The sequence below is a fragment of the Fistularia commersonii genome, chromosome 12, assembly GCF_037954325.1.
Source record: "Fistularia commersonii isolate RoL2024-O1a breed Wild chromosome 12, RoL_Fcom_v1.0, whole genome shotgun sequence".
In the NCBI taxonomy this organism is placed as follows: domain Eukaryota; kingdom Metazoa; phylum Chordata; class Actinopteri; order Syngnathiformes; family Fistulariidae; genus Fistularia; species Fistularia commersonii.
The window spans coordinates 3,412,958-3,431,139 of NC_141295.1; the positions used below are offsets into that span (position 1 = coordinate 3,412,958).

An 18,182-nucleotide genomic window follows, 5' to 3' on the forward strand; every position below is an offset into this window, starting at 1 on the left:
TTAATTTGCCACGATTATTTGGAGGGTAAATTTGTGCAATTGCTGTGTGAGATTTTCTACCAAAATTATTTGTTATTTTAATTCATACGTTGACGCCGACGACGAAGTACAATTTTATTCTGCGAAGACACAAAAAATTTTTGAGGTATCTCCTGCCTCCATGCAGGGTTTTTTTTTTTTTTTTTTTTTACTTCAGGGCCTGATAGAAATGAGTTACGTTTCAAAATACTGGCGCAAATACACACACACACTCACACACAGCGCTGTTGTTCCAGGTGAGGAAATAAATCTTGGCTTTCTCTGTGTCGCAGTTGTGACATCAGAGCCCTGACTGGCATCCCAACACAACAACTGGGTTTTAATGTAGATTCTTTAAAAAAACACAGAGAGCAGCTGGGGGCAAACCAGTGTCTGCCAGTCTCACTGCATCCATGGCAACCAAGTAAACACAGCAGCAAACTGTCAGGTTAAACTTAAGCCTTGGCTGGGTGATGTTTCAGTGTCACCAGAGCTAACCTTGCACTGGCAGACGCCAAATGACTTCTTCGGCTGGTGGACATTGGTTCGATTCCCTTTGACCCTTACCATTTATCAAGTTTTCATAACCGGAGTGATCAAAATGTAATACGGGCGTTAAAGGATGAACGAGTGAAGCGTGTTCTTTCAAAGGTGGAAAAAGGACTGTTGCATTGGAAGCTAAAAAAAAAAAACAACAACCATGTGATGGATAGAAAACATGACAAGAAAATAATACAAACTTTTATTATAATATTATAATTATAAAATAATACGAAAATAATTATTATAAATGATAATTATTATAAATAATTATTTATAGAAAATATTATTTATAATAATTATATTTATAATGGTTATTATTGTAAATAATAATTACTATAATAACTATTATTTAATGAGAATTATATCTATTATAATTACAATGAAAAAATAATTAAAATGATTATTTTATAATAATTATTATAGAATAATAATATAATAATGTTATTATAATATGATATAATCAAATGATAAATAATAATAAAATAATTATTATAGATAATAATCATCAAGTAATAATTATATATATATTATGATTTTAATTACATAATGATTGTAATTATAATTTTGAGATTACAATTAAACAATCATTATAATTATTATTTTATAATGATACTTATGAAATGATAACATAATAATTGTTTTATGATATAATACATTTTATTATAATAACTTTTTAGTTAATTATACATCCATTTTGTCTTCCAGGTTTGTTTGATTATATAAATAAATATGTAATATATTTATATATTGAAATACATTTCAATATATAAATATATTTATTTACTTATTTTTCATTTGAATAAATAATATCCAGATGACTCTCCACTTGTGTTGTTTCTCAATTTATTTTCTCAGTTTTTCACCTCTTTGATACATTTTCTGAGCCATCCAAAGGCGCATTTCAGAGGGGGACAAAGAATTAACAGACACAAACATCTTTATGTTGCTTGCTGTTTTGAATTTATTGCAATTTCAAGTAGGCTTGTCGGTCTACTTTACATTCATTCTTCATATTCAGGCACGTATGTGCTAACACAGCATTTACTTCCGCTTTTAAAGTATCTTCCCGCTGTCATCCTGACCTCTGACCCCCTGGTGTTGCCACGTGGCACAGCTGACATTATGTATAGCCGTCTTACTAAACAGCCACACGTGTTTAAATACAGTAGATCCACATTTCCTCGTGACAATCAGATCTGCAACGTATCCCGAACCGTCTCACATTCTCATCACCATCTTTTCCTTAAACAGCATCAAGCGTCGATTCAGTCTGTTTCTCCCGTTCAAACTCAAGGTCACTGGGTTTGTTGAAGGGCATGAAAACAAATTTTCTATGTAACAATTAATATTTGGGGGTGGGGCATTCAAAAAAAAAAAAAAAAAAAAGTTATTCTCTGACTAAATCAAAGTTTGCAGCCATTCATTGCTGTCAGTGTTCCAATCGAAGTGCATTAAGAAAATAAAATTTCACAGATAAAGATCATACAACAGACTGAAAATTTGCAAAGGATAAAAAGGTATGTATGAGTTTATGTTCATAAAATGTTTCGGACAAGAGGTTCGCTGGATGGAGCGTGAAATCTAAAGCTTTGACTTCCATTATTCTTCACAGGGTTGCATGATATGTAAATTCAAAATGTGCTACTTTAAATCTGAATCAAGTTTTGTAAATAACTTGCAGGTCAAACACACATCTGATGAAATTATAAAAAAAAAAAAAAAAAAAAGGGTTGAACGAGCAGACTTTCAATTCTTTTGAAATTCTTATTATAAAATTAATATCTAAATTTACGTTGGGGAGGTAGCAATATTATACCTCACATTTTGGACCAGCAGACATTGACGTTTATCTGTCTGTATACATATGTGTGTGTGTGTGTGTGTATGTACTTTATATACAAACATAATTTACTTTTTTTAATATCAATAGATAATGATTTTACTTGCACATCTCCCAAATGCCTCACAGGCGGCAAATTCATTTGAAATGACAATCGAAAGTACTAAGATTAAGAAAAAAAAAAAAAAAAAGGAAAAAAAAAATTGAATTACACGTACAAATTTTTATGTAACATTTAAGCTACAAATGCATTCATGATACATGAAGTTGCGCTGAAGAGCAACCCGTGTCTGATCTACCGCACGATCAATAACAAATCTTTCCAAATCACTGCATAAATTCACATCACTTACAATGAAATTCATTCATAGGGCCAATTAAAATAAAGTTTCTTAGCACAGGCATAACTATATGAATTTTACAGAAGTGTGGCAAATAGACTGACCAGCAGCTCCAAATGACTTAAATATATATATTTTTAAAACTTGTTTAGTTACAGCAGCTCCTGCACGGGCTGCTGGCAGGACCGGTAAAAAGAAATGACTTAAGGAAAAAACATTAAAATTAAAAAAAAAAAGGGGGGTTTACACGAGATAAATGGACACTGCTGTGTTATGAAAGACACACCCAACACATGTACTGTGTGTCTACACTGAAGTAACACGACTCCTCCTTGTGCAGAATGCCGAAATGCCGTGCATAACTAACAACCACAAGCGCAGACACATTCGGACGCACGCATACTAACTCCCGTCTCATTACACAAAAGTGTAAAATAAACCAACATCGATAGAGGAAGTGATCCCCTAAACATCTAAGCTGCCACTGGCTCACCGAGCACAAATCTACCGAGGAACTACTGACCTCGGTGCGCCGTCGAACCAGAGTCCGCTTCGTCTCGGCAACACGTGCTGTGCTAATTCGATTATCTTCTAAGCATGACACTCAAAATGTGCCCTTTCACAATATAAACGTACACTCCTTCATACAGGCCTAAGATTGTGCAGGTATTAGCAGCATTTTGTGATACAGATGATATAGAAAAATCAGCTGTCAACTTGAACTGTTGGCATGTAAACATTTGGAAATGATTTGGTGAATTTGGGAATATTATATTTAGGGTGGTGTTATCCTACACAGCAATGTCGGAAATCTATTATTTGACTAATGTTTACTCGAGGGGAATATTTTTGGAAAAACATACAGGCGTGTTAGTTTGTGTTCTCATGGGTTTGAGTGTGAGAGAAATGATGAGGTGGTTTAAAACGTGACATTCATTGCAGACAAATGGTCCCTGTCCTTAGAAAAACTGAAGAATGTCTATATGTTATACTCATTTTAAGTCATCTGTGGGATTTGCAGCAAAACTTTGTAATCTTTGCGTAGAAAGTGGCCAATCTGACGGATAATGCCGTGTTGACATTTCCTTGGATTTTTGGACTCCCTCTTTCAATTGTGTCCTGGCAGAAACCATTTGGAACTAGAAGTTACCAAGACCATATTTGCTCTGCCGGCTCACAGACTCTATCCCTAGGCCACCGATATTAACCCGACAAAGTCCGGCATCCTCTTGGTTTCAGCAGAAGACTGGGTGGCCCTTGCGGCACTGTCCCGTAGATGAGGTGTCCGTCCAGTCAAGGAGTTCCTCAAAATAGTCCTTCAAACAGTTAACTGTTCTTTTCCTGGGCAAAAACAGCCTTTTTCCTCAACGTAAACTAACCCCGAGCACAAGATGTGCCCACCAGGTGGCCCTTACGGCACTGCCCCGTAGGCGAGGTGTCCGTCCAGTCAAGGAGTTCCTCAAAATAGTCCTTCAAACAGTTAACTGTTCTTTTCCTGGGCAAAAACAGCCTTTTTCCTCGACGTAAACTAACCCCGAGCACAAGATATGCCCACCAGGTGGCCCTTACGGCACTGCCCCGTAGACGAGGTGTCCGTCCAGTCAAGGAGTTCCTCAAAATAGTCCTTCAAACAGTTAACTGTTCTTTTCCTGGGCAAAAACAGCCTTTTTCCTCAACGTAAACTAACCCCGAGCACAAGATGTGCCCACCAGGTGGCCCTTACGGCACTGCCCCGTAGACGAGGTGTCCGTCCAGTCAAGGAGTTCCTCAAAATAGTCCTTCAAACAGTTAACTGTTCTTTTCCTGGGCGAAAACAGCCTTTTTCCTCAACGTACACTAACTCCGAGCACAAGATGTGCCCCTGCTACCTTACACGGAAGCTTGATTCACTTGTAGTGCTTTACACACAGTTAAGGCACTGGATGGCACGTGGACTAACGGTCACTCAGATGTACTAAGCCGTACTTGGCTTGGGTCTCTGTAGGCGTCGGCGGGCCGGATAACGCCCCAAATGCAACGAGTCGGGAACTCACTTATGTTTATGGCAACTTTTAAGCGTGCCAGACGGGACCCAAATATAATCAAACGGAGATAAACTAGCGGACTGTTGTGATGGAGCCTCTTTAAGAAGCCTTAGTTACCTTGATTCAACACTATCATTCAAGACCAAATATGGGCTCATCAGGACTGAGTAGAAGACATTTTGGCCAAAAGGTCTTCGCTAAAATGGACTAATCGACCAATCTTTTTTTAGCGCAATGGTTTCCTTCGTCAATGAGATCCAGCAGCAGATTATTTACTTGCTCCCACAACGAGCATCGTTTCTGATCCCGACTTGTTCTACCATGGAGACCCTGGATCGGAAAACATCTCCTGCCTTCCTCAACAACATGGACGCTTTGTCATTTACACAGTGGCAGACATGGCTGATGTGTCATATCAATACAGATCAATAATATCTATTGCTACGGCTACGTGGAAGGATATTTCCCTTTGTGTGTGGAATTTGTGTGCTTGTTAAACGAGAAAGGCTTTTTTGGTTCTTCCTTCAATGATTGCATAGTCTTGTTTTGAACATCAGGACAAAGTCTTTTGATTTAAAGCAGGGGTGTCAAACTCATTTTGGTCCGGGGGCCAAATTTTGCCAGATCGGTAAAATCATTACCTAGAAGTAACACAAAGTTCAATTTTTTTCCTTTGATTTAGTGTAAAGGAGGTAAATGGGTTAATAATAAAATCTTTATATGTAATGAACTGTTCCTCTAAAAAAATACATGACGAATTTATATTAAAACAGAATATTAAAAAAAGAATTGATGAAATTACACCCTGAAAATATTGTTGAGTTAAAAGAGAAAATCTTAAAAAATTTTGGCACTAGAATCAATTTATAAGATCGATTGTTAGCATGTATAAGAGGAAGTATAATGTTTACAAGGCTAATGGGGGCTATTCTGATTATTAAATCAATCTTTTTAATTTTGCCTGTTATTTATTTATTTTTTTTGCTATCGTTTTTTTTTTTATAGAAATAAGAAAAGAAAAGATTGTTTTAACCATGTCAATTGACATTTTTTCATCAAAAAAAAATCATTTTGTTTTCAAATTTTGAAGCAAAAAATACATAGCAAAGTTACTTTTTCAATTCTTTTTTTCAATTTTTTTTTTTTTCTTCTTTTTTGGAAACCCCCAGATGTATGTAAAAAAAAAAAAAAAAAAAAAAAACGCGCCGGCGATTTGATTTCAGGCGGGGGGGGGGGGGGGGGCACAAAATATTGTTCCGAGGGCCGCGAATCTGAGACCCCTGATTTAAAGTGTAGCAAAAAAAAAAAAAAACGCAGACAGAAAAAACCTCTGAAAAGATGTTTTGCAGTGAAAAAAATCTGACCGGCCGCTGAATGGAAAGTATTACAAAGCGGATTCATAAGGCAACACAGCAGAGCATCAGCCAGCGGATGTGAGGCCATTGGTTTATTCTAAAAAGTGCTGCAATGCATACAGAGTACAGTCACATCTGCCGAGGGGCTAAACAGCAGCAGCAGCAGAGAATGGTGGAAGAAGTTGCTGTCGGTGTCCGGGGCGAATACGTCGAATGGTTTTGGAGTCGGGGTGTGTGTGTGTGTGTGTGTGTGTGTGTGTGTGTGGAGGTTGGGGGTGAAAACTGCACTTACGGTGAACGGTGCACTTCTCGGTGAAGTTGTTCTGGAAGTGAAAAAGAAGAAAAGTGAAATTTGACTTTGCAATGCGAGGTCCGGCGGGGGGAGGGGGATGTATCTCAATTTGTTTACGTATCGGTCAGGGGTCGGCAACCCGTGGCACTGAGTGGCTTGGGAAAGTAATTCTAAATATTTAGTTGATTTAATTGATTAATATTTATTTTATTTGTTTTAGTTCCTTTTTTTTTAATTTTAGTTCTAAGTTGGACGATTATTGTGATGTTGAAATATTAAAATAAAATTATATTTATTATTTCGCTCAAAATAACCTTCACACTCACGGAAGCCGATTTGCAGATGCTGAGTCCCATTAAGAAGATATTTTCCAAATATTTGTTTTTATTGTTTACTGACAGGGATTTTTTTTTCCCCAATTTATTTCTAAAATTCAGGTCAAGGGTACGCTACATGCTCTGAAAACCCAAAGCTCAAAATGTTCAAAATGTGTTCCCTTCCATAAAAATGAAATTTAATTTTCTCTGCAACACGCTACACACTTGTTTATATACTGCTCAAAAAAAATAAAGGGAACACTTGAACAACACAAAGTAACTCCAAGTCAATCACACTTCTGTGAAATCATAGTGTTGAAGCAACACAGATTCATTTTGACTTGTTTTAAGGACATGACATCACAGTTGGATCCGCCTGGAGTTTGTTTTTACACTTTAATTTTGAGTGTGATTCCTAATCCAGACCTCCATGGGTTGATACAATTGATTTCCATTGATCATTTTTGTGTGATTTTGTCGTCAGCACATTCAACTGTGTAAAGAGCAAAGTATTTCATAAGAATATTTCATTCATTTAGAACTTTTTAAGTGTTCCCTTTATTTTTTTGAGCAGTGTACAAAGTGTAAAGGTAATAAAAAGCAACACACACAGTGATACCTTTATTTTAGACGGCAAAAATTATTTGCGGCTCCCAGTGTTTTCTTTTCCTTTTCCGTGGAAACCGGTTCCAAATGGCAAAATGGGTGTTAAAGGTTGCCGACCCCTGGTCTAGGTAAAGGCAGCGCTCGCCACCTCCATCTCTCCACGCTGAGGAAGAAACCTCGGGGGGGGGAGGGGTCTATAAAAAGTTGACCCATCTCAGCCCCGCGGACTCGCCTCCAAGCCAGAGCAGCCGCAGCATCTGATCTCTCAGAGCAGCTGTCCTCTCCCTGCATCAGCACAACAAATACTTTACATTGACCTGACCTTTTCCTCTCCTGCATCACTAGCCAGGCTGTATCCGCCCCCCCCCTACCATCAGCCACACACACACACACACACACACTTGTTGCACTTAACACCACTACGAAAAACCCTGTGCACAACCCCCCTGCCTGCCGTGCACTTAGACACGAATCCCTCAGGCTCAGAGTGTTACATTATTGCCCGCACATGCTGGAGCAAAGGGGTCTTGGACTCGTAGCCCGCGGGCCAGTTGTGGCCCTCGGAACGATATTTTTCCCGCCGGGAATCAGGATCTTTGTGTTTTATAAAGTGGGTTTGAAAAATAACAACATTGAAAAGTAACTTGGCAATTTTGCTTCAAAATTTGAAAAGGATTTTTTGATGAAAAAACATCTAGTCACATTGTTCTTTTCTTATTTCCATTAAAAAAAAACGACGCAAAAAACGATAACAAAAAAAAAAGGGCAAAATTAAATCGATTGATTTAATAACCGGAATAGACTTGTAAACATTATACGTCCTTTTATACATATTAAAATGATCTTCTTTTTTCTTATTTCTATGCAAATCACAAAAAATGTTAGGAAAAAAAAAAAAAAGGGCAAAATTAAAAACTTTAATTTAATAACCAGAATCGGCACCATTAGCCTTGTAAACATTATACCTCCTATTATACATGCTAACAATCAATTTTCTAATAAATTCTAGTGGCAAGTTTTACCACAGTGACAAGATTTTCTCTTTTAACTCAACAATTTTTTTAGGGTGTAATTTTTTCGATTCTTTTTTTAATATTATTTTATCATGTATTTTTAAGAGGAATAGTTCATTACATATAAAGATTTTTATAATTTATCTGTTTACCTCCTTTACACTAAAACAAAGGAAACATTTGGGCTTAGTGTTACTTCTAGGTAATGATTTTACTGGTCCGGCCCCCTTGACATCAAATTAGGCCGTTTTGAAAAGCCGGTTGAAGAAATTTGAATATCATGAACGATATTTAAAAGGTCTTCAACAAGTCAACCTAATGCCCCAGGACGAAATACGTCTTTAATATATTGCAAAGGTCCATTCACACTGACCACTTCCCTCAGTTTTACCCGCAAATTGCGTGAATATATACAGATTACGCCAGACTGAAAGCTACTGTCTGTCTGTTTTGCTAATTATATGTATAAAGCGCCATTGTTTTTATTAGTTCCAGTTATGCCATGTGTCAAACTAAAGCATGGCGATGACAACATTGCAGTGTGCGACCTCTTTAAATGCACATATTTAAACAGCTCGTGCCAATTTGCGTGTACATTTTGCCAATGTGTGGTATTCATTGTTCACTGATTTAAAATCCAATTATATTCTTTTTTTTTTTTTTGCATATTTTCCACATTGTCTTAGCTTTCAGTTTTTAATGTTTTTGAAAAAGTATCAACACGTTATTATCCACTAATTAAAAAAAAAACATTTTTTATGTATGAAATGACTGAAAAACAAACTTTTCCTTGGTTTGTGGCAAAAAGAGTGGCTCATTCACTACATTTCTTTAAGTTTTTTTTGGATACATATTACTGTCAAAACAGCTTGACGTTAATGTGAAATTAATATCAAATATATTATAAATGCAAAAAATATATTTTTTATTAAAAGATATAAATAATATATAAATATAAAGCATATATATTATTTACATATAAATATAATAAATATTGATAAATATTCATATAAATCTAAAGTATCATATTATTAATATCATATATTATTGTTGTTGTTGTATTTACATTATTATACTAAATTATTTAACTATTATATGATTAATGTTATTAAAATATTGATATTATCTTTAGATTAATATGAAAAGGTAAATAATCTTAATCTCATATGTATTCTTATATAAATGTTTCTGAAGAGGATAGACCATATAAAATAGGAGTAGGTAGGGTTAGCATTGTTTCGGCAGTTGCGCACATTTGTTTATATCTAATATACTTGTTAAGAACTGGTGTCCACTTGGTTTCCTGAGATAAACAAGGGCCATTTATTAAGAATAACTTGATGTTAAGTGTCACGGAGTGGAATAGTTTCCTCTGACTTCTAACCCAAGAATAAACCATGTAAACAAACTTGTCTCACACTATCAAAATAGCCCGGCGATGTGTAATGCAGAATAAAGGGAACTCGACCAACTCGCTCCAGGCGAACGGCTAAGAATCTCCCAGCATGCAACGGCGGAGCTCGACGGGGTCGGATAACCTGTCATGAAGCTACTGCATGTCTATTAACGCTGACATGCCGCAGCTAAAGCGACAGCGCTGAACCCTTGCTTTAGAAACACGCCAAAAAGATGTAAAATAACAAGTGTGAGTACCAGCATTATATCAGCATTAATCACAAAAGTAGGTCACGTTAAATAAAATTCAATTTAAAGAGAATGTTAAATTGGCTTCATCCGCCATTTGTTATCCCATTAAAGAAGCAGTTCAACCTTAAAATAAAAGTTGAAAAAAAAAAAAAAAAAAAAATCTTGATCAAACGTAGAAAAAAAATGACCCGACATGCCGAAATCATCGTGTAGAAAAAAAATCATAATATAGAAAATACGCAGATTAAATTATGTGAATTGCGTAAATATTATCTCAGTTCGGTGAAGACCTGAAGAAAGTCTCCAAAATCGAAAATTCCCCAAAGAAAGCAACAGTAAAATAGAATAAAAAATTACAAGAAATGAATCCCTTTATTTTCTGTATAAACATGTTCTAGCGTATTATTTTAACAGGGTTAACAAATTTATTTAATTTTCAGTTGAGTAAAAAACAGACGTATCTCGTCTCAAATTGATAGTTTTGCTGATGATCCTGTTTGGAATCTTAAATAAATAAACGAATATGGCATTTTGGAAATTATGATCAGTATACTAAAATTCATGGCAAGTTATTTTTCTTTTAGAAAAGCGCAACTTAGAGCAGACTTGGGCATTTTTGCTTTTTCTTATTCTGCCTGCCAAACAATTTTCATTTAATATTTTAACATGTATTTTCATTCAATAATTAAGTGAATTTAGTGAATTTAGAAACTCCTTATTTTTTTTCTTTTTGTTTGATTTTGTATGGATGATTACACTCAAAATAATATGACCATTAATGATTTTAACGTTGAAATAGAATGCCGCAAAAATTCAAATATTTAAATCGCAAGCAAGGAAACAGCAAAAAGAAAACAGAAAAATAGTGCTTTTTTTATGTCGATTTGTAACGTCCATGTGTTATGACTAAAACGAAAACATTTTTAAAATATATATATATATTTTTTTTACAGATTCAATCCATTTTGCAGCAATTCCTTAATCAATGCTTCAGATTAAAAATTGAATTAATTTTTCTGCATTTTTTTTCAAAGATGGAACCTCTAAGTCAAACCATTTACACCTGTATTAGACTTTTAAAATGAGGGAAATTGAAAAAAAAGAAGTAACACTTTTTTTATTCAAATTTCAACGCTGGAATACACTTTAATCGGGGAACCTGAAAATTCAGTCACCAGAAACATTTCATTTTGCATAAATTCTTTGTCGCTGCTCTACCAATTCAAAAAAGTATTTATTTTTCTCAAACCGCTTCATTTAATTCCTGCATAAGGCTTTTAAAACTGGTCAGATTAAATGATTTTTGAATTAAAAAAAAAAAAAAAAATCCTCAAATTTCAACACTTATTTATATTTTAATGTATCATAATTGTAGCTATCCATCGCTCATTGAATTCTTGTTTATTCAAGGATAAACACATATAAAAGTGCTTTTCCCTGTTACCAATTTGTTGCGTCTACTCTTTGGGAGAACATGTCTTTCATTAACTACGGTGTTATAACTTTAACAATAAATTAAACTGACTTAACAGATAGTTTTTTGGTTTTCTTACAGCATAAAATCCATTTTGCAGCAATTCCTTCTTGTGCTTTTGATTTATTTTTCTCTTCAATCAAGCAAAGTGAATGGGTTATTCATTTAGAAATAAAAAGCGATACTTTATCCTTAGCGGTTTCTGTCTGTGTATTCAAATTACAAACACTGAAAATATAATTTCTATATAATATATGGAAAAATACTTATATATTCTGGTCGTGCCATATCTGCGCAATATAGGGAACTGTTTTTGGACAACGGTTGGAATGTAATAACTAATAAAATGTAATCACTTTTTCATTTCATTTTGTAATTTAGCCGCATTTTTTAATAAACTGACACATTTTGTAATAAACTGCCCCTACGCATTTTGTAATAAATTTTGCCGCATCATGTAATAAGTTATTACATTTTGAGAAGATTATTACAAAATGCACTTGCAACTTTTTTATTCTCTAGGAAATGTAATAACATGGAATTTCTAGAATATTCTCTGTTAATGCAACCTTTGAATAGTGTACTGATAGTAATTGCTAAGTACTGCTACTAGGCTAATACAGTGATACTAATAATAGGCCTAGCTTTTACAAATACTTTAAGAATAAGAATAAGAATAAGAATAAGAATAAGAATAAGAATAAGAATAAGAATAAGAATAAGAATAAGAATAAGAATAAGAATAAGAACATCTTTATTTATCCCGAAGGAAATTGTTGTGCCAGAGATTCAAGTAAAACATAACAATAATAGATAATAGTGGGAAGGAGGGAGAATAAGAAATACAAATAAAATATAATATATAATATTATATATATATATATATATATATTTGAAGTAAAATAAAATACAATTAACAAACAAATAAACTATGCTTTAGAATTGTTATTAAATAATGCACCATGTTATTACATTTCCGAGAGAATAAAAAAGTTGCAAGTGCATTTTGCAATAATCTTCTCAATATGTAATAACTTTTTACATAATGCGCCAAAATCTATTACAAAATGCATTGGGGCAGTTTATTACAAAATGCGGCTTTATTACAAAATGAAATGAAAAAGTTAGTACATTTTGGACGTTTATTACAAAATGAGGCTCAACACACACCTGTCGGAATAAAAACTAGGTACCGGAGGTGCCTAAATCTTACGATTTAAAAATGAAATACACCGAAGGATTCTATCGATGTCTTAAAGGCCTGATATGGTCTGATATCGAGTAACCGGCTCCTAATTTAAAGTTTTAGTCCTGAAATGTTTCAACTTACATGTGCAATGAGACATTTTCTTGGTCACCGATGCTCCACTACGAAGCTCATCGTTGTTCCGTCGAAGGAAGGCGGGGCGATGATTCTTGGACCTTGTTGCGTCGTGATACTGATGATGGGCTTCCTGTCGCCGCCCGCCGCGCTCCCTTGACCCGTCACGTGTCTCAGACTCACGGGCAGCGACCTGTGCGGAGTCTCTCCGGTCGCGTTGTAGTAGGCGGCCTCCGCGGTGATACCGGCGGCGGGACTCCTTGGGTTTTTCAGTTTCTCCCCGACCGCGTCGTCGGACAGACCCGGCGACCGGGGCAACGGCGCCTGGGTCGCCAGGGTCGGCGAGGGGACGAACCCCGGGTAGATCACGTACGTGGGCGCGTACGCTCCGGGACTCACGGCCAGGGGGGGTAAAGCGAGAGGCACCGGGGTGACGGGTGTGACCGGAGCCACCGGCGAATGGGGTACGTCCACGTATCGCCCCGTCTCCGGGTCGAACAGTCGCTTGGTGGTCGCCTGTACGGGCGTGTCGACCAGATAATAATGTCCCGTGGTTGGATCCAAGAGCATCTTGCGCTGAGTGTGTTGGACCGTCTCTCTCGCGGGAGCGATGGGGGGGGAGAAACACATCACCTGCTGTGTTTGGGACGCCGCCACCGGGGGGCGATAGAGAGCGGAATTCGCGTACTCCATGATCAGCGGAGACGTTTTCCGCGCCGACCTCTTTTCTCGCTGGATCGCCTCTTCGGACGCGGGGTCTCGTTTCAGCACTTGGATTTCACTCGTGTAGCCCGGTATGGCTAAGTAGTTTTCGGCGTCCGAGCCGCCGTGCGTGACGGTCGCCGGGCTGACCTTCCCCTTCTCCGACTCCTCTATTTTCTCTATTTTCACCGAGACGGGAGCGGGCGGAGTCTCCGAGCTTTTCGCCTTGTTGCCGTCAAACTGAACGACGCTCTTGTCGCTGAACGTTTCGCCTTGCGTTTTGAAAGTGTCGTCGTCGTCGTAAGGAACGCGTATGATGCTCGGCGACCCTTCGTTTCCGTCCGGTTCCTCGACCCCCTGCTCCTCGCTGGCGATCAGCGAAAGCACGTGGCTGTCGGTGACGGGTCGCGGCGCTTGGGATTTACGCTTCCATTCGTTTCTGTCGAAAACGTAAAGCTGCTCCATCGTTTTCACCGCGGCTTTGAGTTTCTCCAACGCCGCCTGTTTGGGTATCTTAGGCTCGAATCTCCTCTCGGCCGTCTCGCCGAGAAACTTCTCCTGTCGTTGTTTCGGCTGCTTCTCCGCGACCGTTTGCGTCTCCGGCTGGTCGAGGTTGAGCTTCTTCGCCACGACGGCGCGCCCTCCGGCGACAGGTTTGCTTTCGCTCCGGGACGTCTCGGACGGTGCGTCCGCTTCGGTTTGTTTCCGGGACGCCTCCTCCGTCCGCGGTTTCCCGTCGGTTTTCACCGATTGACACTTAATCACGATAGGAGAAGGTAACGCGTTCTTCGCCGGTTCTTTTTTAGCCTTCTCGTCGACACTTTCACCCGCCGCCTTCCCGTCGCTCCCGTCCAAAGACACAAAGGGATACGAGCTCTTCACGAGTTTCCGCACATCCCTGACGCGATAAATCGGCGTCTGAAACTTGCATTTGGTTTCCCTCACGTCCCTGACGGTAAAGTTCGGGATTTTATCCGACGCGGACAAAATGTGGTATTTCGTGTCCCCCGCCGCCGCCGCCGCCGCCGCCGCCGCCGCCGCCCGGAAGGTGTTGACGCTGTTGAAACTGATTTTGGGAGTCAAAAGGTTGGCGATGTTAAGCGTGCAACCTTTGTTTTCTTTCACGCTCCTCAGGCAAATCTTTATCCCCGGTGCTTTGGCGCCCCTTTCCAAGTCTTCTTTGCCTCCGTCGGCGTTGTCGGTTTGGAGCGATTTCTGCGGAGGACCCGAAACGGACGGCTCCGTGACCTCGTCGTCTTTTGAAAAACGCCGGCAGCTCGGAACAAAAAGGAGCTTGGTCAACATGCTGCCGGCGTCCAGCTCTTCTTTGTCGTCGCTTTCCTTTCGGGTCGGCGCGTCCGGTTCGTCGTCTTTCCACGAATCGAAAGCGCTTCTTTCGCTGTGGCTCAACAGGGCCTTCGGAGTTTCGTCCGGCTCCTTCTTTTTCACCTCGTCCGGCTTCTGCGCCTCCCGCGGCTCATCGGCGGGTTGCTCGTCCCCGGAGTTGCCCGTAAACCCCGACCCCGATTCCGAGGTCTGCCTCTGGAGGCCTCGCCCGGCGCTCCTGTCTTGGTCTCTCAGCTGGCAGCACGGCGAGACGGCGGGTCGTCGGTCGCTGATCTCGCCCCTCTCCATTTTGCGCTCCTGCTCGAATTGCATCTTTTTGGAAATGACGTTTTTCAGCAGGCTGGACGCGAAAATGGCCCTCTTGTGCGTGCGCCCGACGCCGTCCGTGCGATACTGCATCTCGCAGCCGCTTCTCGCCAACACGGTCCCGGTCACCTCGCCAGGCCCCGCGTTTTTGGAGCGCCCGGCTCCCGCGGCGGCTTCCACGTTGCAGCGGAAGTTCAACGTGACCCCGCTCTGCTGCTGCCGCTGCTGCTGCTGCTGCTGCTGCTGCTTGCTCGGACGAACCTCTTGCCCCTCCGGGTTCCCGCCTGAAGACGCCGCTCGCCGACGAGCCGACCCGTCGTCGTCGCATCCCGGCTCGCCCGACGCCGTGGCGCCGGAGGCCTTGTGCGCCACGCCGCCGTAATTCCAGTCCACGTAGGCCGACCACTTGTTGAGGCCGTATTCCGACACGGACGACTCGCTGGAGGTGCTGAGATTGATGGCGTCGAAGTAAGGACACGCCAAACTTCGGAAAGATTTGGCGGTTAAGTTACGCACCTCCTTGTCGGCGTCGTCCAGCTCGCTGACTGAGCTGGACGCGCCGCTGGAATACTCGTTGATGTCTTTCCTTCTCAATTTGGTCGCAAGGTGTTGACGCCCCGGGGCCGGGATGAAATACGGAGCCCCGTCGACCGGCGGTTGCGCGCCGGTTGCGCGCTCCGGCGCTCCGGTGCGCACCAAGGAGAAGCCGTCGCCGTGCGCCCCGGTGGACGCCTTGATGGATAAGTGGATTTCCCTCATGCGTTCGTCCCCCGCGTGGGTTTTACACGCACTTTCATCCGAGCTGGCGCACAGGTCGCTCTCGTCCGGTTCGGCGCCGACGAGCGCGGCTCCCGCGTCGGCCTGCGCCCTCGCCCAACCCCGACCCTCCAGGATCAGGGTCCCCTCTTGCGCGTCGTCGCCGTCGAACGGTGCGTAATCCACGAAGGGGTAGACCAGGTTGTCGTCTTCGAAATCCCAGCTGGAACCGCGGCCCAGGTCGTAATCCGCGTCGTGGTCGAGCTCGGTCAGCTGGATTTCGTGCGTCGTGATGTAGTGCGACTCGTCTTCCGCCGCGTCCGAGCCGCAGGGGTCGGACAGCACCGCGCTGGCACCGTCGTCCGACTCCGTCCTGCTGTTCAGGTACATGTCGGTGTACCGGAGGTCCGGATCCTCCCGGCGGATGTCCGCGTCATGGACGGCGTCGGAGAGCTCGGAAAGCGGATTCAAGGGGATCTCGATCCCGGTAAGCCACTCGTCCTCCGCGGGGATCTCCTCCCCGGTGCCGCGCTCCTCCCCGTACTTGATCACGGACAACCGGTTCCCGTCGCCGGTGAACGTCACTTTGACCGTCTTGGCTCCGTCCGGTTTCATGTCCAGATCCACGTAGTTGGACTCCGCCGGTTCCTCGCCCTCCTTCGCCTTTTCCACCGGGAGCAGCTTCCCGTGAGGGCCGGTGTCATCGCGGGAAATGAGAGCTTCCTCCGCGGCTTCCATCGGCTCCGCTCTCCGGGGGTCCGGAGGTGTTTCTCCAGACGCGCGACGGAAAACTCTGGACGTCCGTGAGGCGAGAAGAGGCGACGAGGCCGGAGGGGGTGGGATGTGCGTGTGTCCGAGCGCGCACGCGTGGATGTGTGTGTGTGTGTGTGTGTGTGTGTGTGTTTGTGTGGGTGTGTGCCAGTGAGGAAAGGGGTGGTGGGTGGGTTGTATGTGTGTGGGAGAGAGAAGATGTGTGTGTGTGTGTGTCAGTGACGAAAGGGGTGGTGTGTGTGTGTACGTGTGTGAGAGAGAAAGTGTGTGTGTGTGAGAGAGAGAGAGAGAGAGAAGTGTGTATATGCGTGTGTGTGTGTGTGTGTTAGTGACGAAAGGGGTGGTGGGTGTCTGTGCGTGTGTGTGAGAGAAAGAAAAGTGTATGTATGTGTGTGTGTGTGTGTGTGTGTACGTGTGTGTGAGAGAGAAAGTGTGTGTGTGTGAGAGAGAGAGAGAGAGAAGTGTGTATATGCGTGTGTGTGTGTGTGTTAGTGACGAAAGGGGTGGTGGGTGTCTGTGCGTGTGTGTGAGAGAAAGAAAAGTGTATGTATGTGTGTGTGTGTGTGTGTGTGTGTGTGTGTACGTGTGTGTGAGAGAGAAAGTGTGTGTGTGTGAGAGAGAGAGAGAGAGAGAGAGAGAGAGAGAGAGGAAGTGTGTGTATGCGTGTGTGTATGTGTGTGTGTGTGTGTGTGTGTGTGTGTGTGTGTGTGTGTGTGTGTGTGTGTGTGTGTGCCAGTGACGAAAGGGTTGGTGGGTGTGTGTGTGTATGTGTGCCAGTGACGAAAGGTTGGTGGATGTGTGTGCGTGTGTGTGTGAGAGAGAGAGAGAGAGAGAGATAAGTGTGTGTATGCGTGTGTGTGTGTGTGTGTGAGAGAAAGCGAGAAGAAGTGTGTATGCGTGTGTGTGCCAGTGACGAAAGGGTGTGTGTGCGTGAGAGAGAGAGAGAAGGAAGAAGTGTGTGTGTGTGTGTGTGCGTGCATGTAAGAAGTGTATTGGCATGATTTTGTCAGTGTGTCCGACTCTGCGTGAGTTCGTGCGTGTACTTGCGTGTGCATGGGGTATCGTTACATTGATGAGTTCCCTCCAATCACACCGGAGATTTGTGTCATAATAATTATAATAATTATAATAATAATAATAATAATAATAATGATAATGCACGTTTTTGTGCGTGAGGTCATGCGTGTATGTGCGTGTGTGGGGAGTTAATTACAGTGATGATTTCGCTTCAATCACACCAATGTTTTATGTCATAACAATAACAATAACAATGACAATAACAATAACAATAAAAATAACAATAATAACAACAATAAAATAATAACAATAATAATCATCATCATCATCATCATCGTCTTCATATCAATAATGCTTATAATGTTAATAATGTTTATAATAATAATAATAATAAAGACAATAATGCGTTTTGTTGGTGTGAGAAGAAGTGTGTGTGTTTGTATGTGTGAGGAGAGGTGTGTGTGCATGTTTTTTGTGCGTGTGTCCGCGTGT

General features: G+C 41.3%; 1 protein-coding gene across 3 annotated transcripts in view; it reads right to left on the bottom strand.

Annotated features, from left to right (window-relative positions):
* Positions 1–16,741, bottom strand: part of LOC147228151 (uncharacterized protein C4orf54-like) — a 52,366-nt gene extending 35,625 nt beyond the window's left edge. For 2 of the 3 annotated variants that reach the window (XR_015106898.1, XR_015106897.1), the window contains exons 1-2: positions 12,801–16,741; positions 6,414–6,444 (exon numbers count right to left, since the gene is read on the bottom strand). Coding sequence is in view for 1 of the 3 variants with exons in the window: in XM_086156385.1 (XP_086012511.1) it covers positions 12,825–16,640 (3,816 nt within the window). In the remaining 2 variants the exon portion in view is untranslated. Of the gene's footprint in view, positions 1–6,198; positions 6,445–12,800 lie in introns of those variants that run through there. The other variant, XM_086156385.1, reaches the window with a different exon arrangement.
* Positions 16,742–18,182: the final 1,441 nt, after the last annotated feature.